General features: G+C 38.7%; 1 protein-coding gene across 2 annotated transcripts in view; it reads left to right on the top strand.

Moving 5' to 3' along the window:
* The window catches only part of LOC147626660 (MADS-box transcription factor 23-like), an 84,207-nt gene extending 59,458 nt beyond the window's left edge, over nt 1-24,749 (top strand). The window contains exons 2-8 of one of the 2 annotated variants that reach the window (XM_086816969.1): nt 4,452-4,530; nt 21,468-21,529; nt 21,651-21,750; nt 21,873-21,914; nt 23,965-24,006; nt 24,092-24,276; nt 24,437-24,749. In XM_086816969.1, the coding sequence (XP_086673095.1) occupies nt 4,452-4,530; nt 21,468-21,529; nt 21,651-21,750; nt 21,873-21,914; nt 23,965-24,006; nt 24,092-24,247 (481 nt within the window). In that variant the 3' untranslated portion in view covers nt 24,248-24,276; nt 24,437-24,749. The remainder of the gene's footprint in view (nt 1-4,451; nt 4,531-21,467; nt 21,530-21,650; nt 21,751-21,872; nt 21,915-23,964; nt 24,007-24,091; nt 24,277-24,436) is intronic. The other variant, XM_086816970.1, reaches the window with a different exon arrangement.
* Nucleotides 24,750-25,819: the final 1,070 nt, after the last annotated feature.

Genomic DNA, 25,819 nt, shown 5'->3' with positions numbered 1-25,819 from the left:
GGAGGAATCCATCTAAAACCTGGGTCTGGGCTCCATGCCAGAGTGGGAGTGCTACTGATCCAAAAGGCCACTGTCTTGCGCCAATTGATCAATGCTCCTGAAGCTGCCCCAAAAACCTGTAGGCGACTGTTGTGCCCTCTGAAGATTGGCCTCCTGGCCATGCAAAAATAATCCCGTGTCATCAGCAAACTCAGAATCGAGCAGGTCCTCTCCTCGGACTGGGAGCTAGAGTCCTCTCAAACCAACCTCCTCGGACTGGGAGCTAGAGTCCTCTCAAACCAACCTCCTCTGCTGTCAGATACATACTCATGGCCTCAGCAAAGAAGAGAAAAAGAAACGGGGCGAGAGGGCATCCCTGACGGACTGATCTGGTTAACTCAAAACTCGGCCACCGTCCTCCTGCCATCAGCACCTGGCTACGAGCTGTGGAATATAGAGCCGCCACCCCTCGAATCCAGACTGGCTCAAAACCCATGCGAAGCATAGTGCCCTCTAGGAAACCCCAATCCACTCTATCATATGCCTTCTCAAAGTCGAGATGCATAATGACCAGGTCCTCGTCGAGAAATCTAGCTTGGGCCATCGCCTCCCAGAAGGTGAAAATGTTGTCAAGGATACTGCGCTCCTTGACGAATCCTATCTGGGTAGCATGAATCAACTCCCCAAGGAAGGGCTGGATCCTAACTCAAGGCCTTGGCCAGGACCTTGTAGACAGTATTGAGGATCGTAATAGGTCTCCACTGCCGAATATCATCAGACACTCCCTCCCCCTTGGGGATAAGAAAGATCAAGCCCTCTGAAAGGCTCTGTGGCATCACCCCAGTGTCCAAAACATACTGAAAGCCCCTGCGGAGGCCTGGCCCCAAAATGTCCCAATAACGCATAAAAAAGGCTGGCGTCAAACCTTCCTCCCCAGGGCAACTATGGCGTGGAAGGACCCTCAAAGCCTCAACCAGGTCATCCTCTGAAAGAGGCTCACCAAAAACTGTGCGCATACAATCTGTGACCCTCCTCTGTACATTGTCTGCAAGCATCACGTGCCTCGGTGGGGCTGGCTCCGCTGAGAGCACAGGTCTCTATAGAACTCAGTGGCAATGGCTCTAATCTCCCTAGGCTCAGTGGGCTAATGAGCCGTCCTGTCTCCTGAGCTGGCGTACACCTGCTCGAGCATGGCGGGGTCCGATAATCTCAAAGAACTCCCCAGTCACTCTATCACCAAGTTACGTCCACTGTGCGGCCTGGTGACGATGATAGTAGAACTCATGTCTATGCTCCTCTACCTCTCTAACCTCCTGGCGTGCCTGGCTCAGCTAGGACACCACCCACTCACATGTAGGCTGCTGCTCTTGAAGGCGCTGGAGCGAAGCAAGGCTACGCCTCAAGCAGCGCTCCCGCTCTCGTGTCTCTCCCAGCCGTGTCAAGGCTACAGCATGCAAAAAAGAGCTGAGCTCAATGCTATTGGTCTACTCCAATAGGGTGACCTCTAGCCTTGTGCATGCTTTCTACTAACTTATAGACTTCTAACATCTATGACATGATGATATGAATGAATGATTTATGACTCTATGCTTATATATATGCTAGAGGAGCTATTACTGTTGTTGTCGTCCGCCACCTATTCTTGGACAAATCATATTCATATAATGTTTTTATTAAATGTTGCACTAACTTTTATGATTGCCCATGTCTTGGCCTACACTTTGGCACCTAGCTGCCTGATGTGTCCCCCCTTGTTGTGCCAAGGTTCCTGTTGGTTGTCATTAGGAAGTGAATGGGGTCTTCTTGGGCCCTTTAATTTGCCCAAGCCTAATCAAGGTGATTAAGGAATAGCCAAATGGGGGGTTGCCATGTGGACTGAAATGTTGGGTTTGTAAGAGAGGTGTAAGAGTGGTCAAAGGGTGCACTTTTCTCCCCAAAAAGGGGGGGAGGCAATTTTACAAATTTCGGACCTCCATAACTTCTACATACAAGCTCCGATTTGAGTGGAGATTATAGATCCGTGATCTACACATCAAGAGCTTTCCATAGATATGTTACATGATATGGTTTTGTCCGCTAGATTTTAAATTTCATTTTCCCCCCAAAATTCAAATTCGAATAAAGTAGCCGTTTTGAAGCTTCTAATTAGAAAACGTTTCTTCTTAAGAGAAAAGGTTTGACTCCTTAAACTGCCAAATAAAAGGGCCCAAGAAGCCTTCCATTGAGGTCCTAATGTCCTACTAATGGTTGTTGTGTGAGAGGTCACCAATGTATTAGGGAAAATTTGGGCTCATTTTTGGGCCCTCTAAGGGATTTTTTACCATCTTTGCCTTGAAAATGGGGGCCATGGTGAACATTTCTTACCTTATATTAAAACCCCATCATATGACATATCATTAGAAAGATCATAAGAAGTAGATATTATAATATCAAACTCCAAAAAATTTGGAGTTGCTAAGCTCATAATATACCATTTTTCTCAAAATCAAGTTTAAAGACTACCATAATGGTCCACATCATCACTTCTGAACCTACTTTTTGTACATCTTCCATGGGTCATGTCCAGACCCCATCATGTTATATATCAATGGAAATATCTTGAAGAGTAGATTTTGTATATGCAACCTCCGAAAAATTTGGAGTTGTTTTACACAAAAAATTTACCATGGCCCCATTTTTTATGATGTGGCATTCCTTAGAGAGCCCAAAAATGAGCCCAAATTTCCCCTAATGTCCTCCATGATGCTTATGATGATAATGATGCTAATGGTGATAATGTCGATACTGATGATAATGATGTCCTAAATGTTGTCTGTTGTCCTAAATAGGGATTATGTTGTTCATGCTAAAGGTTAGTCATGGCACGGGTGTGCACATGATGTCCCCTCCTACTAAATTTGGTGACGAGGTGGACACTCTATCATCCTTCCTCCCTCAGCTACCGACTTTGACCTTCTACTTCTGACTTTGACTCAAACTTTGTCACTTTTTGTGAGCACCTTCCGCTTTTTTCTTCACTTCCCAGGAGTGGACTCTGGATCTCACTCTTAGCATTTTGAAGACTCAGGCAGTTGAGTTTTCTCACCATGTGAGCGATCTGGAGGTGACAGACGTGATAGGCCGACTCTGGTAGTTGACTTTTCTTTGATTCCGGGAGTGCGGATGCCTCCGAGGTTCGCCACTTAGTGGTTCGCATAGTGGCAAACCTAGCACGCGACCCTGGATATGTATGTATACACGAGGTTGCTCTCTCTGAGCGGGAGGCAGTCGCCATGGGACAGCCCCACTGGCGCCTGATCCGAGATTCTTGCAGCACACCGGGTGGGCAGATTCGTAGCCGCTCAGATGGGGACTATTCTCCATCCAAGCCGCTTGCGAAGGCCCGCCGTATGGCTGAGATAGCCTCCACCTCAGTAGGTCATCCATGAGGATAATCTCATGGAATGTACAGGGCCTTGGCGGTGCACACTATGTACGCTATCGTGGATGCTTGAGGCAGGAGCTTCAGAGATGCCTGGTTGGGGGTAGTATTGATATTCTGATGATGTAGGAGCACCATTTTGAGTGAGAGCAGGATTCAGAGATATTGTTCCGTGATGCCTGGCAGATGGGACACATTTTGGTCTGCAGGGTTTGGCCCCATGGAGGAGCATGTATGGTCATTGTTGCAGATGCATGGTGGCAGGCCATTGTGGAACGCGGGGTCATTATGCCGGGTAGAGCACAATATGTTATTCTGAGGATGCATGATGAGCTCTTTGGCGTGCTCAATGTCTATGCGCCTAACCATGCTAGTGCCAGAGCAGATCATATTTATTTAGCATATTGTTCTTAATCAAGCATAGGGTTATGGATCAGTACAATAAGGCTTCCACACATGCAGCACTAAGTTGTGTTAAACTGGCTTATATCGACTCTTTTTATCCAAAGTAATATAATGTTTCAATGAGGTATCATGCTAATACTTCTATCAAATAATATTTGTTTACAAGAGTGACATATCTTTATGTACACACTATACATACACTCGAGCATTGATGATATGGGTGAGATTTCATATTTGTTTTTGTTTATATTAGGTGTGATTTAAGTTGATACTGTAAATCACATGGAATCAAGATCAACCTTTTTTTGTGAAGTTTGAAAAACAATATGGACTTCCTATTGATGTATTTTTTAAAAACCTTGAATCATAGGTATTTATGCATGCTTTTATTCCTACATAGTAAGAATATTAAGGTTACAAATTTCTACATTCTTCATATACTTCACCACATATGATACAAGTGGTAACACTCAAAATAAAGTATCATTAGAAAAGATTTCATGGTCTTTAAAAAATATTAAATATTCAATTTATGATTTTCTTTTGTTTTGAGAAATTTGAAGTTGTTAGATTAGTGAATTTATTCTTTTTTTAATCACGACTAGATCATAAAATAACATGTCTTATTTATTTTTAATGTCTCTAGCATGTCGAATGGTGTGGATAGATATCAAGAGTATGCAGACAAAAAAGACTCCAAACAATGTCTTCTTCACGATGTTGAGGTAGGTAAAATTAAGGCGATAACACTTATTTTTCATCTAATAAAAATACATAGTATATATTTATTTCTTTTCTTTTCTTATTTTTCCTCTATATCTCTAAATTGGTATTCATCCAAATAGAAATAAACTATGTATTAGTTTTGTAGAATTTTAAGTTTGTCTCTCTATCTTTGTATCTATATAAACTTAAGTCATTGATGCTTAAATTTATTTATGTGAGTGCATGCATTCTCATTCGGATATTCAAGGATTATATATTTAAGGAGTATTTTTTGTGCATATTCTATCTGAAATGATTCTAAAATTGTGAACAATTTAAAGATCATGTTGCTATATGGATTTTAGTTATCACATTATGTAATATCTCCATGTTTGAATACTAGAAACATCTTACATGAATGACATTAGCTCTTTTCTTTGAACTCAATAATTTAGGTTTAATTTTCAAGTATGTTATTATGCCTTATGGTTTTGGTGAAAATGGCCATATACATTTCACAAAATTTCACCAACTTTGAAATGGAACGTAAACCTTTAATATTTTCTAGTGAAAATGGTTAGAAAAGTACTAGCTACTCTACAATGAGTTTAATATTATGTACAAAATGTTATATAACATTTTTAACCAATAATTTGTGAGAAGTTCTTGACTAATGTGTGTATATTAAAGATAAAAACCCTAGAGCTAGAAGTCATCACACATGTTTTTGTTTTCTTTAAGATTCCTAGAGCGGAGAGATGACTATTTTGTTAGAAAGTAAGTGATCAAGAGTAATTAGAAATGAGGGGGTGTATGCACCTTAGAGATAGAATTGTTGCAAAGGTTATGAGAAAATGAGGGGGTGTATGCACCTTAGATATAGAAGTGTTGCTAAGGTTATGAGAAAATGCATTGGTAAATTGTAAACCTAAAAAAGTGCTACCACCAGAATGCATCTACTTCAAGTGGGCATGTGTTGTTGTGCACAAAAGTCTTCGATAAGCATTGAGTGAGCCTCAAATTTAAGGGAGGTGAACCTAAAATCAAAGGAGATGATTGCCATATGTGTAGGTGAGGATTAAGGTAATCCATACTCAATTAAGGTAATCCATACTCAACCTATTTAAAGCCCCCCATCTAATTTGTGTGTATTGGATCAACTCTCTAGCATTATCATTATCTTGTCAATATAGTATTTATTATGTTTCTTATACTTGGATTATACAAACTGGTAAAGTCTACTCCATTACTATCTATACCTAATCACTCCTAAATTGCTAATTTTAAGTTGTTGTCATAGCCTACCACCATCTCTTAACCATGTATGCATTCTAAGATGTCTAACTAATAAATACTATCAAGCTTTAATTAATTTGCTAATCTAATTTTTTATTTCACCCATTCACTTAAATCATTTCAAATCAATTGATTGGAGGGAGTCTACTAAAAATTTAAACCCCATATAAGTCCCCACAAGATCAAGGATATCACGAACATCACCTTACGTCAAGTATCTGAAGCGGTTCAAACTGGGAGGCATTTCTTAATCTTTATGTTAAACACAAGAAGTAGTATAAATCATGTTAATTAAATCTAAAAGAATCTTTAGCTATCATTTCTCCATGCTCACAACAACAAGTCTTATAGCTTCATTTACTCTCTATTCCACTCAAATCTTCAATCTTCTCTTAGTTTGCATAGTATAAAATCCCTACAAATAGAGTTATTAATGCTTAAGTAAAGTGTTAATGTCAACACTTGAGGGTTCAAACCTATAAATAGGGTGTTGATGTTTATGTGTTTTGCATCCTATTAACAATTCAACCACTATAACAGAATGACAATATAGGAACATTTTTAGCAGTGTTATTATAACTACAAACCTTGTGAAATGTTGGGGTCATTGAACTACTACATACAGTACTATATTCGATGCACTGGGAGCACTACTGAGTAGTGAAATAACGTGGCTCAACAGCAATAAACTTGTAAAAAAAAACCTAGGGTATACTGGAAAGTTCTCATAGAACTCCCCAATTTGTCCCAACTTTAAGAAAAAGATATCTATCCCAGCTTCATGCATAGAGCTTCATGAAGCTCTATGCATAAAGCTACAAAATAAGTAATTAAAAAAAAAACTCCCAAGCACTCGGGGGTGTATCATAAGAATGAAAAACATCAAGAGAGGTGTACATATTGAGCTCTTACTTCAAGAGGCTCGTTTGTGTTGACTTGAAGATGTAAAAGACGAGCCTACAAAATGAAATGAAAATAAATCAATTAGTGATCAACACTTTATTAGTGCTCCACATAAATAAATTTAAAAGTAAACTACGTTTTATTATATGAGAAATAAAGACGAGAAGAAATTAGTCAAAATTTGGACTCAAAAAAAGGTTCCTCTAAGAAATGCCATGTCAACTTTTTTTAGAAAAATGGATTGATGTCTTTTTTTTTTTTTCAAATCAAATCAACTTTTTTCAAAGATTGTAAAATACGAATCTAGTCTTTAAGATCTTTCCAATGAGATATAGCATGATGACTTAGGTAGCACTTAGCACATGCATTAGGAGCTCTCAGTGCATGTCGATAGCGATCGGCATTCCTAGGTTGCACTTGGCATGTATTGGAAGCTATCAGCATGCCTGGGTGCTCGTAGTGTATAACGATAGTGACCAACATACTTAGGTAGCACTTGGCATGCATTGGGAGATCCCGATGCATGTCGGTAGCTATTGGCATGCATTGGAAGCTACTCGCATGCCTAGATAGCACCTGCAATGCATTAGGTGCTACCGATACATACCCATAGCTATCAACATACTCAGGTAGCACCCGACACGAATTGGGAGCTCTTCGTGCATGCTCGTAGCTATCGGCATACTCAGGTAGCACCCGACATGCATTCCAAGAGCTTTTGGTGCATGTCAGTATGTACCAGTATGCCTAGGTAGCACCTAAAACGCATTGGAAGCTACTGTGGCATACTTAGGTAGCACCTAGCATGTATTGGGAGCTCTTGCTACATGTCGATAGTTATTGGCATGCATTGAGAGCTATTGATGCATGTCGATAGTTTACTGGCATACATTGGAAGCTACCGACATGGTTAGGTAGCACCCACCATAGATTGGAAGCTACCGACATGCCGGTAGATATTGCCATGCATTGAAAGCTCTTAGTGTATCCCCAGAGCTACAGGAATGCATAGGTAATACCCAACATACATATCTCCTAGTGCATGCAGGTAGGTACCTAGGCATGCAGGTAGCTACCGACATGCTTAGGTAGCACCTGACACATAATGGGAACTCTCGATGGATGCCGGTAGCTACTGGCATGCATTGGGTTCTTCTGATGCATGCATGTTAGGGCTTTCTTATGTAATTCTTAGACCTTAGTCAAAGGGCTTGGGGGGTTAGTTACGTGTGGATGTACCCTTTGGGATCTGAACCGAGTAGTTATTACCCTGACAGTTGCATCTAGGGATTAGATGGATGGAACGTTGATTCTGATCGCTAATGAATGAAGGAGAAGTTCTGCTATGTCTTTGCTCAGTGTTTATCATGTCTTTCTTGGTGCAATCATTATGCTGTCACAATGAATCAGAGTCTGTGCTCTGATGTGCTCTGCGTGGTGTTGAGTGATGTATTATTTATTAATGCCTTGTACAAAACCTTTTAGAGGGCTATGTACACATTGGCGATCCTGCGGGTTCGAATGCCCTGAGTTCTGGGAGGATATGACATATTCAGAGGACCGCTAGCCTCGGATGTCTGAAGATAATTCGGGGAATTCAAGATGATATTATACAAGGTTAAGGGCCAAAGATGGTGATGCTACTTTAACAGGTAGAAATGATGATGAAGAAGGTGATGATTATGATTCAGATTATGAAGTTCCTCCGAGAACAAGTGGAGCATTGGAAACTGTTTTGGAAGAAGATGTAGAGGAGGAAACATTGGATCAAGAAGTAGAGGATATTGATGATGAGGAAGAAGTACATGATCAGTTTGTGGATGCTGTTCAAGGAGAAGGGATTTCGACAGGTTTGGTACAATCTGAATCGGATTTGGGCATTCCAATTTTAAATAGTGATTCAAATGTTAATGCAAAAGTAGGGAATGTTGGGATGCTCAAAATCCACCAGTATTCTCAAGCACTTTCAGGACATTTCTTGGGGGAACCTTGTTGAATAGAGTTATTAGGGGAAGTAGTAGGAGAAGGTTGCAGTTTCAACCATTACCAGTCTTAGCAAGGAGGCTGGTTAGAGGGGTAGCAATGAATCCTCAAAATCCACCAGCACAGAACCCAAAGGTGAGATCAGCAAAGTTCAGGGGAAAACCCAAGGAGGACCCTGACTGCCATGTAGCCCAATTCCAAACAAGGTGGGAGGCTAGTGGCTATGACACACTTTATGGGGGAAAGGTGAAGAAGATGCAGTTTGCTGCTACCTTAGAAGGCTCAACAATGGATTGGTTTAGCCAGTATGGTTTGGGACATTTTGGAAACTTTGATGCTTTGAGAGATAGTTTTCTGGCTAGGTTTAGAAGGGAGAAAATAGCCAATGACATCATAAATAAAATTAAAGATCTTCAACAAAAAGAAATGCTAGTAGAGGACTATGCTCAGAAGTTCAGGGTTCTCTCTCGAAGATTGGAAGGAGTAGATAGGCTTTCCAATGAAATGTTAGCTTCCTGAATGGATTAAGGAAGAAAATCAGATCAGCAACAACAGTGGCTAATGTAGACATTGTTGCAGGTTTTGATGCTTTGGTGCAAGCAGCAGTAAGAGTAGAAAAGAGGTTGGGTGTTACCAAGAAGAAGCAAAAGAAAAAGAGGTCTGATAAAGACTTGGAATCTGACTCTGATGGAGACACAGACTCAGAGAGCTCTGATGATAATTCAGAATATAATAGTGACTCAGATTCAGATGATGAATCAACTAGCCTGAAAAGGAAAAAGAAGAAGAAATCTTCTAAGTCCAAAGATAAGGGCAAAAAGAAGAAGAAAGGATTAGATGATGAACAACTGTTAAAGAAGCTTAAAGCATTGAAGTATGCCTCAATATTAACAAATGATAAACCAGTGTGTCAGATATGCTCAAAGGAAGGACATTTAGCAACCAATTGCTGGTATAACCCAAATTTCAGAGGAAGAGTTCCCCTCGATGTACAAAGGTCAAAGCAGCAGCAGAACGAAACTTCATCTAATCAAGTCTTTCCTACTCAAGCTAGAGGACCAAATAGACAGTTCAGATCACAGCCTAGACAAACATGGCAATCTGATTTTAGAGGAGAATTGAAGTGCACTTATTGTGACAAAGAGGGTCATAGATAGGGTCCAGCTTGTGAGTTATGGTGCAAGCATAGTAGAGAGAGGGGTATCCCAATTGTAAGGTACCCTATAGTAGATCAAAATCAGAGAGGAAAGATGCAGCAAAACCAACAAATAACACAGTTAAATGCAGTGATAGTGATAGAGGACCAGTTTCAGAGTAACTCTGATATGGTTGAGAATGTTGCTTGTGATTGTTCTGGATGTGTAGTCCATGCAAATGATAAGGATGGGAAACAACAGATTCCTGCCTTGGCAGTGACGAGCTACAAAGTTGAATAAAGGTCCAATTCAATGGGTGGATCAGGAGAAAGTTAGAAGCAAGGTTCAGAGGAAGTTGGACAAGAAGAAGCCAGCTTTGGAAGAACTATTGTTAGAACAAATAGAAGGGGTTTGTAAAGAACAAGGATAGGACAAAGGAGAAGAGGAAATTTCTATTGTTGACTCACTCTATGAAGCTCTGTTGCATTCAAAAATTCAGATTTCTCTTGACCAATTGCTGACATTAGTACCAGGGTTCAGAGATTTGCTGTTTCAAAGAATTCTTCAAAGAAAAGGTATTGATTCACCTCAAAGTACTTTTTCAATGAGTAATATTGTTCAGGTGGAAGATGTAAATTTCAAAGTTCCTGCCATATCAGTCAAATATCAGGGCCAGCCCATACATGGAGTTCTTTTGGATGGTGGATCAAGAGTTAATATACTTCCTGAGTCAGTTTATATTCAATTTGGGAGCCAAAAGTTGCATCCAACACCTTTACAGGTTAAAATGGCTGATCACAGGAGATTTAAACCTTTAGGTTTGCTAAAAAACCAGGAGATCTTCATTGCAGGATTGAAGTTTATGGTCAACTTTGTAGTACTCAGGATGCAATCAGGGAACTTGGCCTACCCAATGCTCCTTGGAAGACCCTGGTTCAGGCAGGCTAAGTTACAGCAAGATTGGGGAGCTAATATGGTGATCTTGAAACAGGGAAACCAGAAACAGACTTTACCCATGACATCTACTATATTTATGCCAAAGGAGCAAAGAGCTTTGTGGCCACAAGGCATACACCTGGCAGATGAAGTAGAAGATGATGAAGAAGAGGAATATTTGAAGGCCAATCCAGCAGTTGTCCCCCTGTTTGATATAAATGTGATGACTATTTTGGGAGATTATGAGGATTGTTTTGCTGTAGCTGCAGAAGAGGAGAGAGATCAGCAATTATAGGATATTCAAATAGGGACTGAGATGACTAAGGAACAGTTCAGAGTTCTACAGGAATCAGAGCTATCACATTTAGAGGAGATGCAGAATGATTTATCAACTGATCAGGCTATTGCAATAGCAGAGCAAAGATATGAAAACAGTATGAAGAAATCAGCTAGAGTTATGGAGGATAATCTGAATGAATGGAATTTAGGAACAGAGAATGACCCTAAAGTTGTCAAAGTCAGTGTTCATGTGGAAGGAGAATTCAAAGACAATCTTTTGAAATTATTAATGGAATACAAGGATATTTTTGCATGGGAATATTCAGATATGAAGGGGATTGATCCTGCATTTTATTCCAATAGGATTAATTTGAAGCAAGATGCTAAGCCTGTTATCCAACAGAGGTACAGAATGAATCCAGGTTAAAGATGAAATTGACAAGCTGCTCAAGGTGGGATTCATTAAGCCGGTACATGAAGCAATATGGCTATCTCCAATTGTAGTAGTCCCTAAGAAAAATGGAAGAATTAGAGTTTGTGTGGATTATAGAAAGCTCAATGCAGCTACCATCACAGATCCTTTTCCATTACCTTTTGCAGATACTCTGCTAGATTCAGTTTTGCAGGGCATCAAATGTATAGTTTTCTGGATGGGTTCTCAGGATATAATCAAATCAGGATGCACCCTGATGATGAACACAAAATAGCCTTCATTATAGAGTGGGGAGCATTTGTGCTCGCAATGACGAGCTTTGGATTAAAAAATGGACCACCAGCTTTCTCATAGGTGGCAAGTAGAGTGTTTGAGCCCTATTTGTCTCCTTTTATGAGGGTATTTATGGATGATTTCTTTGTGTTTGGATCCAAAGAGATGCATTTGGAGCACTTGAGGAAAGGTTTTGAGAGATGCAGGAAGTATGGTATGTCATTGAATCCATACAAATGTGCAATTGCAATTAAGAGAGGAGTTTTGTTGGGCCACGTAATTTTAGAGGAAGGTATACAGGTGGATCCAAGAAAAATTCAGAGCATCATAAAGTCCAAGAGCCCAGTGAATCTGAAGGAAACATCTAGGTTTGTGGGTCAGATCAAGTGGCACAGTCGACATTTAAGATATTTGTCAGATGTATGTGCACCCTTGTCACATTTAACCAAGAAAGGAGTAGAATTCAGGTGGTCAGAGGCCCAGGAAAAGGCATTTCAGACTTTAAAGAAGATGATGGTGGTAGCTCCAATTTTGCAGCCTCTTGATTGGTCTTTACCATTCCATGTATTTGTTGATGCTTCAGACATTGCAGTAGGAGCTGCTCTTATGTAGGCAAAAATCAAGAATTGGTTCAGACCTGTCTACTATGTAAGTAGAATGCTAACTTCAGCTGAGAGAAATTACTCAGTTATAGAGAGAGAAGCTTTGGGCATGGTGTTCTCTTTACAGAAATTTCGACATTATCTCTTGGCTAACAAAGTCTTCTTCCATGTTGACCATCAAGCTCTGTTATTTCTTGTGAAGAAACCACAGTTGACAGGAAGGTTAGCAAGATGGATGTTGTTGTTGCAAGAATTTGACTTTGTGATATTACATACTCCAGGGAATCAGCATGCTGTGGCAGATTATTTAAGCAGACTTGAAAGTAAAGAAGATGCTGTAGGAGTTAATGATTATTTCCCTAACTCTGATCTGTTTGTTGTTCAGAGCTGGAGCTCTGACTCCTTTTATGATCAAATGTTGCTGTTTCTCCACTGATGGAATGTTACCATAAGAGATGAGTGTGGATCAGAAAAGGAAGTTTGTGCTGAAAAGCAAGCCATTTTTAGTCATTGTTGGAGCATTATATAGAAAGGGGATAGATCAGATAATAAGAAGATTTGTTCCTGATTTTGAACAAGCAGTAGTGGTACAAGAGGCACATGCAGGGTTGTCTGGAGGTCATTTCTCAGGGGAAATAACAGGAAAGAAGATTTTACAATCAGGTCTATGGTGGCCAACAGTTTTGAAGGATGCTCACACATATGCCAAGGAATGTTTGGTTTGTTAGCAAGTGGGCCAACCCAATTCTAAAGGTAGGATGTCAGACCACCCTGTGCTACCTTTAGATCCATTTCAAAAATGGGGATTAGATTTTGTGGGTCCTATTAAGCCAAAGAGCAAGACAGGTAAGAGTTATGTTCTGGTGGCTACAGATTACTGTACTAAATGGGTGGAAGCAATGGCTCTCAGAGACAATAAAGCAGCTAGTGTGGCCAAATTCTTGTATAGTAACATCATGACAAGGTTTGGATGTCCCATTGAGCTTATCAGTGATCAGGGAACACACTTCCTGAATGATGTTATCAGAGAGCTGACTCAAACCCATATGATTTTGCATAAGAATTCCACTCCCTATCATCCCCAGGCAAATGGACAAGCTGAGAGTTCAAACAAAATCCTGCTTAAAATCATCAAGAAGATTGTTCAAGACAACAAGTCTGATTGGGATATGAAATTGGACTCAGCTTTATGGTCATTTCAAACAGCTTTTAAAGTAACCACTGGAATGACCCTTTTTAGGCTTGTTTATGGGTTAGAAGCAGTAGTACCCATGGAGTTTGTGGTGCCTAGCTTGAGAGTTGCTGCAGAAAGCAGACTCCCACTCAGAGAATCTCTGATCTATAGACAGCACAATCTGAATCAGTTGGAGAAAGACAGAGCAATGAGTGCTTATGTTTTAGAGATTATTCAAGAAAGGAGACAAGCTTGGGTGAATAGGAATGTCAAGTTCAAAGTCTTCAAAGTGGGAGATTGGGTCATGCTTTACAATTCCAAGTTAGGGCCAGGAAGTTGAGGCTCAGGTACATTGGACCCTACAGAATTGAAAAAGACTTGGGGCAAGGAACCTTTATGCTTTCAGATGCCTTTGGAACATTGGTACCAAAGGGGGTGAATGGGTTTAGACTTAAGCCATTTGTGGGCACTCCCCCTGTAGTTCAAAGTACATGTTCAGATCAGGGCAGAGTAAAAGATCAGAGAACAGAGGAAATTCAGAGCTTGTGTGTGGATCAGAGTCCGCTTGGATTTTTAAATTTGAATGGTGGGGAATACATTTCGTACGAGTCGACTGTCAATTGGCTTGATTTAACTTTTTGTCTGACATTATTTGCGGTAATGGTCGACGTGATGCATGAGAATCCCTATAAAGGACGGCATGCACCAATTCATCTAGCCCATTCTAGCAGTGTATGGAAGGGGAGATTGCGAGAGGTGACATCTGCGTTTCAGAGGCATCGAGCCTCATTGTGCTATGTACTGTGTGCCTCATTCTTCTTCTCTTTGTTCTCCTTATTTCCCTGCTCACATGCCCCGTAGTTCTACCACTAGGCCGGACCTTCTTGCTCTGAATACTGTTAGGCAGAGGTTAGCCACACCCAGGGAAGTTGAGGCGCAGGTACATTGGACCCTACAGAATTGAAAAAGACTTGGGGCAAGGAACCTTTATGCTTTCAGATGCCTTTGGAACATTGGTACCAAAGGGGGTGAATGGGTTTAGACTTAAGCCATTTGTGGGCACTCCCCCTGTAGTTCAGAGTACATGTTCAGATCAGGGCAGAGTAAAAGATCAGAGAACAGAGGAAATTCAGAGCTTGTGTGTGGATCAGAGTCCGCTTGGATTTTTAAATTTGAACGGTGGGGAATACATTTCGTACGAGTCGACTGTCAATTGGCTTGATTTAACTTTTTGTCTGACATTATTTGCGGTAATGGTCGACGTGATGCATGAGAATCCCTATAAAGGACGGCATGCACCAATTCATCTAGCCCATTCTAGCAGTGTATGGAAGGGGAGATTGCGAGAGGTGACATCTGCGTTTCAGAGGCATCGAGCCTCATTGTGCTATGTACTGTGTGCCTCATTCTTCTTCTCTTTGTTCTCCTTATTTCCCTGCTCACATGCCCCGTAGTTCTACCACTAGGCCGGACCTTCTTGCTCTGAATACTGTTAGGCAGAGGTTAGCCATGGTGAAGGGTAAGCAGGCTATGCAGCAAGGGCGACCTAAGGCAGAGACCACATCAATTCGACGGTCCCTGCGAGAGCATTCAGCGCCAAGCAAAGAAGTGGAGCAGTGTTTTACCTCGGATTCTAAAGAGATGGAGCAACAAGAGGAGACTTCTATGAAGGATATTTCTACTGCTGTGGGTAGCCTAATGGAAAATTTTGCACCTTTCAAGTACAGCATGGATTTGGAGAATAACGTAAATGTTCAGTGGCTTACTTCAATTGGGTTGATCGGGTATGCAAAGTTAGCCTGGGCTGAGTGGCAAGACAATATATATGCTTACTTCAATTGGGTTGATCGGGTATGCAACGTTAGCCTGGGCTGAGTGGCAAGACAATATATATGCTCCCACACAGCTAGCTCTGCTGAGAAAGACAGAGGGAGTACTCAAAGGAGGTACAAGGGTAACTCCACCTCTGATTTCTCAGGTATTTGAATTACCTTTTAACCCAGGTTTGGAAGCTTTGAATTTAGTTTCTACTGAGGATATGGAGAAAGAATTTGGGAATCCTGTGGGCTCCAGACATTATTATCATTTGAAGATAGTAGAAGCCACCAGGAAGCAGCAATTGCGATGGTTTATGGAGCGTGTTCTTTTACTCCAGAAGGTTGAGATTATATGTCAAAGGAATCTTATACCCCTTTAGCTACAGCAGAGGCAGGAGTGGATGTGGATTGGGCCACTGTGGTACATCAAAGGATTATGATTGAAGTGGGAGAGAAGGATAAAAGGAGAGCAGTTAGTAAGAGAAGGCTAGGCCCTTTCCTTAAGGCCTTATTTGATTATGACTCTTTTCAAATAGTTATACCTGCAAAGCCTGTGGACCCTAGACTTTCTTCACATACAGTGGCTCTGACTCTGAAGAGGAAACTTAGGGATAGATAGTTTGACAGAGGAGGAGCAGAAAACAGTAGGGTGTCTCTTGGAGGCAGGATATAGTTTGGAAGAGGCTACAACTTCTATGTTGCAGTCTGGAATAGATGATGATGATGAACCATTTTTAGGGACAAAAGTCTCTAGAATAGGGCAATCTCTGACTCTTTCTCAAACCAAGTTGGCAAAGAAGATGCAGTTGAGTGAAAAGGAACATGTGGCAGGAGGCAGCAAAAGATATGATCTATTGAAGATGCAAGGGATGCCTTTGAAGGCGACTCCGTCCGGCAGTTAAAGGCAGTTCTGTCTGCAGCAAGTTGAAAAGATTAGGGAATATCAAAATCGAGCTTATGTAGAAGAGCAGTTGCAGAAGGCTAATGATCAATTTAGACAAATGCTTGTAGAAAAAGCTCAAGAAATTGAAAGCTCTAAATGCTGACATGGCTGAGTTGAAAGTCTCTTCAGCTAAGGAGATCTCTGAACAGACTAGTCACTTGGTTAAGAATATATTGTCTCTGAAGTTGTTTGAAGAATGAACAGCATCTTTGAAGGATAGTGTAGAGTCAGAGATGCAAAGATTTCTTGAAAGACAGGTGGAGCTTGAAATAGAGAATAAGATGCTTCTAAATAGATTGGAACCCTTAGAACAGATGAAGGAGCAAATATAAAGTGAGCATGAAGAACTCTCTATAGGAGGTGTTCTGGTCTCTGAAGCAGATCTGGGGAGAATCAAATCAGAAATGATCCAACAGGGATCAGTGATATGGAAAGAGACCAGAGAAAGAATTGGGCAGTTTGTTTTCAAGCCATATCCGAACCTCAAAGGCGTTGTGAACACAATGGAGCAAGAGGTGAATTTGAAGCGCATTGCTCAATTGGAAGCTGAGGTGGTACAGCTTGTAGCTGAAAAGTCCAAATTTCAGGGCAAGGTGGATGAAACAGAGGATATGCTGGAATATAAGACGCCGAGTGGTTTTGCTCTGAAAAGCACAATCAGACCAGAGGAGTCTCATATGATGGGGATGGAAAGTCCAAGTTCTAATCCTTTTAAGCTTGTTAAGTTGAAATCGTCTGCAGGGAAGCTGAAGAAGATTAGAGCCCTTTTTCAAACACAGGAAGAAGGAGCAGGTGCTGCTGAAGGACAAACATCTGGAGCTGTTCAGACAAAGAGCTCTGATGAGCAGGTGAGCTTGCTGATGGGTATGGATAAAGCTTTATTAGATGATGAAGACCCTAAGACGGTGATCCACATTGCAAAGGAGGTTCAAATGGACGTGGAAGCACAGCAGAGAGTAGGTCTTAGAGATTCAGACTGACCAACTGGGTCAGACATAGTGATGCTCGGAATGTTTACCACAGTGTTTTTCAACACTAGTTTAAAAATAAAATAAAATAAACAAACAAACACTAGGCATTTTCTTTTTAGGAAAATTTTATTTTGTTCTAGACACTCTTTATATGATCAGAGGTCTACTGCAGAAATCAGATTTTGCTGATCAGGGATTGATGGGTTCAGGTCAAATTTTTGGGAAAAATTTAGCCACCAGGCTGTGCCAAGTGTTAGGGCTTTCTTATGTAATTCTTAGACCTTAGTCAAAGGGCTTGGGGGGTTAGTTACGTGTGGATGTACCCTTTGGGATCTGAATCGAGTAGTTATTACCCTCACAGTTGCATCTAGGGATTAGATGGATGGAACGTTGATTCTGATCACTAATGAATGAAGGAAGGAGAAGTTCTACTATGTCTTTGCTCAGTGTTTATCATGTCTTTCTTGATGTTTGTGCAATCATTATGTTGTCACGATGAATCAGAGTCTGCGCTCTGATGTGCTTTGAGTGGTGTTGAGTGATGTATTATTTATTAATGCCTTGTACAGAACCTTTTAGAGGGCCATGTACAATGCCGATAGCTATCAGTATGCTTAAGTAGCATCGGACATGCATTGGGAGCTGCTACTTTGTGTCGATAGCTACCTGGGTAAGTCTATCGACATGCTTAGGTAGCACCGGACACATATTGGGATATCCATGCATTCGGGTAGTTTTACCGACATGCCTAGGTAGCACTCAGCTAATGCATAAGACGCACGCATAGGCCTTATGCATACTATGCATAAGGCTTATACATAGCATTCATAGCCTACACGAGGCTAGGTGGCTATGCATTCCTAGCCTACATAAAAATATGCATAAGCCTCATGCATAAACCTTATACATAAGCCGTCGCATGCATGAGGCTTATGTATTAGCCATATGCATAAGACTAATACATAAGCCTCATGTATGCAACTTATGCATAAGGTTTATGCATGAGATTATACATAAGCCGTCACATACATGAGGCTTATGTATTAGCCATATGCATAAGACTAATACGTAAGCCTCATGTTTGCAGCTTATGCATAAGGTTTATGTATGAGCTTATATATAAGTATCATGTTTGTGGCTTATGTATAAAGCCTTATGCATAAAGCTTATTTATCCGGCTTATGCATTAGCCATATGCATAAGCTTTATAGATGAGCATAAGCTTTATAGATGAGGCTTATGCATATGTAAGATTTATACATTAGCCATATGCATAAGCTTTATAGATGAGGCTTTTGCATTAGCCATATGCATAAGCTTTATAGATGAGGCTTATGCATGAGGCTTATGCATATATAAGATTTATACATGAGGCTTATGCATATGGCTTTATACATGATGCTTATGTATATGGCTAATGCATAAGACTCATGCATAGTCTTTATGCATAAGCCTCATGCATAATCTTTATGCATAAGCCTCATGCATAAGCCACATACATGAGGCTTATGTATACAACTAATGTATAGGCCTCATGGATGAGGCTTATGCACTAGCCTCATGCATGAGGCTTAATATGGCTAATGCATAAGCTTTATGGATTCATAAGCTTTAGGCATTAGCCTCATGTAAATGTAAACGCATGAAGCATATGGCCACCTCTTAAGAGATGAAGAGCTCTCTAAACGCATTCATAGAGGCTTATCGCTACTGCATAAATCTCATACATAGGTCTCATGTATGTAACTTATTCATAAGCCTCATGCAAAAACCTTATATGTAAGCCTCATGCATGAGGCTTATGCATAAGTCTCATGCATGAGGTTTATGCACTAGCTTTATGCATAAGTTTTATGTATAGCCTCATGCATGAGGTTAAGGCATATGGCCACCTCTTGAGAGAAGCATAGATTTCAAAAGGATGTCTATAGGTGGAAGAGAAAATAACAAACCCTAACCCTAAAACTTACAAACCTAATAACATGTAAAAGCATAAGAGAGAAAACATAAAAGAGAGAGATCTCTTACTTTATGAGGCTTGTATGTGTGGATAACCTATAAAATCAAACCAAATAAAGAAAAAAAAGTATTAGTATTCCTAATCTTAATCCTAATAGAAAGTATATACAAAACCCTAATCTTAATAAAAAGCATATACAAAACCCTAATCTTAATAGAAATCTTAATGAAAGCTTTTGCATCACATAGAAAACTTATTGAATTTTTTTTGCATCACATACAAAACCCTAATCTTAATAGAAATCTTAATGAAAGCTTTTGCATCACATAGAAAACTTATTGAATTTTTTTTTGCATCACATAGAAAACTTATTGAATCTTTTTTTTCCCTTCTCATTGAAGCTTAATCCTAACCCTAGCTTCTACATACAAACCCTAATAGAGAGCTTTGATGTAGAGTTCTCCATGAAAGCATGTTAAGGTTTTTATATAAAAGCTAGGGTTAGGATTAAGCTTCAATGAGGAAAAAAGAAAAAAAGAAGAACTTAAAAGAGAGGGAAAAGAAGGGAAATACTCAAAAGAAAGCTTTCATGGAAAGCTTATTTGCATAGGAGATAAAGGTAAAGAGAGGAAAGATAAGGAAAACACTTACAAGAAAGCTTTCATGGAAAACTTGTTTGTATAGAAGATGAAGGAAAAGAGAAGAGATACCTTGCTTGAGCTTGAGGAGGATAGGGTGGGAGAGGTAGAAGTGATAGACTAGACATAAACCTACAAGAAAACCCAAGGTATGAAGGTTAGAATATTCAAATGATAAAATCGATGCAGAGGTAAAAAAGCGAGAGTATTTTTTCTAGGTCATGCTGCTAAGTAGTATTTTATTTTTTTAACAGTGTAAGTGTTTTTTTGTACTAAAAATGTTACTGAGAAATGAAAAAGTGCTGCTCAGCAAAAAAAAAACGTTGTTCAACAACGTTTTTAAAGTGCTACTGAGCAGTGAAAAAGCACTACCCATAGCAGTATTAAAAGCCCCGACATCCCCCTGTTACAATGAACATCATTTGAGAGCTCAAATCACTAATCTAAAACATGTTTTTTTTAATAACATTTTTTGCTTTAAATGGGATTATTGTATAGGTAGTAGAACTTGGACTTGCATTTATCATATTTGTACTCATATTGATTTTATAAGGGTATATATTATCCTTGAAATCATTCAAGTGTGCTAAGGGTAGATAATCCTTCACGGAGTTGTTGCTTTTCTCCTTGTCAGTTGGCATGCCTTGACCTCTGTACATTCTTTCTTCTTCCTCTTTTGCTTCCTTTTCCTTTTCCTCACTTTTTCTTGTCAGTTTCCCTATCTGGATTCCTTCCATTTCTTTTCTCAAGACGCTTCTATTGCTCTGGGCTATAATTGGCTCTAGTTGGCACTTCTACATCCTTTCTTCAAGAGCGGGCTTTCCTGTATTGTCCTCACCATCCCTTGTGCGCTCTACCCTTGTTCTCTTGTCTTTATGAGTTAATCATAGTGATTAGTCTTATTCATTATGGTTAATCTCATTATTATTATTACTAATCAACACTTTGTGTGAGTTACTCTATGTGAATTCATAGTTTTTACAGTATGAAAATACGATGTAAGGTATTGTATCGTACAGGAATTTTTGGTGCGATATGAAGTTTTGGGATATTGTACGATAAAATAAAGTTTTTTTTTACACGAGAGAGAGAGAGAGAGAGAGAGAGAGAGAGAGAGAGAGAGAGAGAGAGAGAGAGGAAGTGGAGAGAGAGAGAGACGGGTTTAGAAGTTGAGGGAGAGAGAGAGGCTTGACTGGATGTTGAGAGAGAGGATTGAGAAGTTGAGGGAGAGAGAGGGAGGGGAGAGAGAGAGAGATGCTTGAGAGAGGATTGAGAGTTGAGAGAGAGCATGAGAGAGAGTCTTGATAGTTGAGAGAGAGGGGGGGCTAGAGCTTCAAAGTTTAGTTCGTACATTACGAGAGCGTACGATATCGTATGGAACTGTACTGTATGAATAGATTCGTACCGTGGTATGAGAAACAACTATGTGTGAATGTTATTTTAAGCTTAGTTTTTAGTCCATTTTTCCACCATTAAGCAACCCTCTTATTTTTAACATGTAGTGGATCATTAAGAACTCTGTTTACGTATATAAAGTCACACAATATCTTTTTCGTCTTTCTTGTTTAAATAACTTTGTAATCTTCATTTGTTTGTAATGGTTGTTCAAATAGTATTGGAGGCGCGAAGCTCTTATAGCAAGGGAGAAAATAGACTACTTAAAGAATCTACAAAGGTACACTTTGTAGATCTAAAAGTTCACTCAACTATGCTAAAACGTCTAGTATACATTGGGTATACTGCATGTGACAATTTTTCTAAGAATCATGTGACACTTATTCTTAACTCTTTTACAGCTACATGTTGGGTGAGAATCTCATGCACTTGAATCTTGGTGAGATTGAAGATATTGAAAATAGAATTGATATTGCACTTGACAAGATAAGAGAAAGAATGGTAAGTGTTGTTTACATTTTATTACAAATTTTTTCTTTGGATGGTATGTGAAAATATTATTCAAAATGATAAAAATATCATATTTTCTTAATGTTATTATTTTTCTATGTTCAATGAAACAGGTGCAACTATTACAAGAAAAAGCTCAAGAAATTTTTGAAAGGGTAAGATTTATAAACAATAATAAGATGACAAATATCATTTTTAGTCTCTGATATGTTGATTTAATATCTAAACATGTTTTTCTATTTGAGTTATAAATTTACCAAAGAGAATTTTAATGAATAGCTTTGTAATAGAAACAAGTTAGTAATAATTGTGTACTCTAATAATAGACATAATAAGAATTTACATATTTATAGCAAAATAATAGGCATAATAAGAGTCGACATATTTACAACAAAATAATAGGCATAATAGGAGTGAAAAAAAACACAACAAAATTAAAACTTTAAGGCTCCTATCCTTCTAACTTGTATATTGGATGGTAAATAACACTTGACCATCATATATCATACATATGCCATGGGTAAAAAGATAGAGAATATAAATTTAGCATCAATGAAATAAATAGTATTTAAAAAAATATAATATGAAAAAGAGTGCAAAACAACCTTAGGTCCAACTATGTTACATTCTCAGAAATAGACATCTTCATAAGGTGTCTCTTTTTAGTGAGAGACTTCTTATTTGTACATATGGCCATATAGGTTCATTGTGTTGCATATTCTTTCTTCATATGGCATGAGTGTTGGAAATCTAAAATATAAAAGACTTATATTAAGTTGTATCCATTTCATTTCTCTTAGGAGGAATTTCTAAGAAGATCCATTTTATGCACATTTATAGACTTTTCTTATAAGCATATTTTCCAAGCTATATTTTTCATCAAGGATCATCCCAGTAAATATTTTTTCTAAAACACCAATATGTAGCCAATGAGAGGATATAGCCCAAATGGTGAAGGTGTATGCCTAGGACTAGGAGGTCCTTATTTCAAAACCTGACAAGGTGCTTCCTCTGTGGCATAAGAGGACTAGGAGGTCCTTATTTCAAAACCTGACAAGGTGCTTCCTCTGTGGCATAACCTACAAGCGGATAAAAAGGGCTTCCTCTGTGGCATAACCTACAAGCGGATAAAAAGTGCTTCCTTTGAAATAAGGACTAGGAGGTCCTTATTTCAAAACCTGACAAGGTGCTTCCTCTGTGGCATAGCCTACAAGCGGATAAAAAGTGCCTACTATGGGTGGTGAAAAATGGTAACTACAAGAGGATCTTGGGCCTAAGGCTAGTAAAAAAAAATCAGTATGCGGTTAATAGTTCTAAAAGGCATCCTTGGCCTTTGATCATGTTCGTTTTAGGAATGATTTATGCTAGCATGTAGTTTCTAGATGCTCTAAGGTTCCTAGTTGTTAGGATTAATTTGATTACGACACTTTTGGGAATGACTCACTCTAGGCTTAATTTGATTATGACACTTTTGGGGATGACTCACTCTAGATTATAGCATTTAGAGTCCGTAATATTTTGGTGTTGGAAAACAACTTTTTGTATTTTATCTTGTTTTCTAAGATGACAAGGACTAACATTGCCTTAGAATGCCACCCACAGACATAAACATAGAAACAATTGTCATTACTTATCTCTCACAATTGTTAGAGTGGTTTTGTTACCCACCAAGGCATTACCTTACCAAACTAGTTAAGAGCATGAAAACAACCAAGTATTGCCTTATGAGGAGTTGAGGTACTATAAGACTTACCTAACATAACATACCCATAAACTCTATATACACGATAATTTTTTGAGTAGGAATCACCATACCCTCATTGGGTGTCAGATCAAAGAAGTGAGTATATTCTATTTCTAGTTTTCCTTATCTACCTCAAAAAATGGTAGTTGTGATACTTTGAACGTCCCCAACAACTGCAACAATGATAATGAGCTAGGCATGCATAAGAGATCTTAAGTGGATGAGATGTTAGGAAAGTGCATGGGATTCTAAGAATGCTCCATAATGAGCATGACTTAAATGTGTGACTTGAGTGTGACATGAGTGGGTGAGTCAATGTGGTCCACTATGAGAGCATCAACATCATGTGAAATTTGTTGAAAATATTGAAATTAATTAAAGATGTGGATTTTGTTGAAAATATTAAAAGTAATTTGTGTGGTGTGTTGCATTTTGTTTTTAAATTTTTTTGCTTATTACAGGAAGCTCTTCTTCAGGAAGAAAACAATCTTCTCAAACTCAAGGTAAGAAGTTATGGTTCATTGTTTGACAAAGTTATGTGATAAAGAAACATAGGTGAGCTTATGAAGGTTTCATGGACATATGTAGCTATCAAAGGCTATTGCTATAGGGGCCAATGTTCCCTCATTGGGTTTGAGCACTTATCCCATCCAAGAGTGCCTAAGTAACAACTTATACCATCCAAGAGTGTCTACAGAAATAGTAGTTGAAAAATCAATCGAAGAATCTCCAAAATCAGCCTAAGAAGATAATGTGGCTTATTTGTATCTTGGGTACGTATGACTTCTAATTATATTTTGAAGCCTTCAATTTACAAAGTTTAATACACTAATGAACCATGTTTCTAAACATCTCCATTATTTCCATGGTCACAAGTCTAGTAAGCTAATGGAACATGTTTCTAACATCTCACCATTATTGTGATGGTCCTAGGTTGGAGTTGTTTCCGTCCAATGTGGAGTAATACTACATGTTATCATTCTCATAGATGCAATGCCATCCAATCTGTAGCAATCCTCCAAATGTGTAGAGTTGGACTAGCATATTCTTCTTGAAGGATATTATTATGTTATATGACTAATCTTCTAAAAGCTTTATTAGCTACCTCTATTTGATGTGATGGATAATTGTGGTGATTCCAGGATGTGGCTACTCTTCCAAAAGCTTTATTAACTACCTCTATATGATGTGATGGATTATTGTGGTGATTCCATGTTCACACATATCAAGTGGCGATGAATGAAAGAGAAAGTAAGATAAAATATAGTTACTTTTTAATATTCATAGAATTAAAAGTCATGTTTTTTTTCTAAACCTTTTCTTTATCTTACCTTATGCAAGGACATTGAGAGCCTTGCAGGAAAGGCTTAATAAAGGATATATATATTAAATATTTTATCATTGTTTTGTTTGCATAAACTTGTAATTTGGTTTGGATGTGTCTTGATTGATATAAATGGAGTAAGTTGCATGATTTTGTGTGTTTTAGTCACATGTATATTTTTATCTACCTATATATAGTGGATCTTTGTAATTCAAATCACCTTTGATTCCATTTCACACACTACCAAAGCAAGTCAAGTGGTGGTGGTTTCATGTAGCTGTTATTTATGGCATGCTTTTTATTTGGCCTTGATGGTGTGAATTCCAGAGTATATCAAAGTTATATCACTCCCTAATAAAGATAAAAGTTTATTTAACCATGGCAGACATGCTTCTACATAATGGCAATTTAGATATGCAATTTTTGCAACACATTTATCTTTCCGTGTATTTAGAATCCAATTTTCACATAAAAACAAAAGTTTTAGATGATGGGAAACTTTACAAAACTGTATGAGACTCTAGAAAGCCAAATTTGTTTTGTTTTTTAGTTATTCGAGTGCAAAGTGGGGCACTTGGCTGTTTTATGTTAAAAACACAACTTTGGCCATTTTGCATACTCTCAAAAAGACCTTAGAACTTATTTTTAGAGACCATAATGGAGATATGTTGTATAGTCTAAACAGTGAGTCATGAAAAACGACAAAGAGTCATGAGTTGTCGTTTGCAACAAGTTGTCTTGATTTTTCACTAGTCCTAAATATTGATCAATTTTACACTCTTTTAGAGACATTGAAAAAATGTACATATTGCTAATTCAAAGGTGAAAAAATTTCCACTTTTCATGTCAAATAATAGTATGAAAAAAACAAGGTCAATACAAGATCTAATATTCTTTAAAACTACTAATAATTCATGCATGTCTATGTAATGTATAATACATTCTTTACTTAGAATTATAAAAATGTAATTTTTCTTCTCCAAAAATTTAAC

Source organism: Cibotium barometz, chromosome 22 (genome assembly GCF_041138505.1).
Source record: "Cibotium barometz isolate CiBa-2024 chromosome 22, ASM4113850v1, whole genome shotgun sequence".
NCBI classification, from domain to species: domain Eukaryota; kingdom Viridiplantae; phylum Streptophyta; class Polypodiopsida; order Cyatheales; family Cibotiaceae; genus Cibotium; species Cibotium barometz.
The sequence above is the reverse complement of the archived record's forward strand: the minus strand, read 5'-3'. Positions and strand labels throughout refer to the sequence as shown.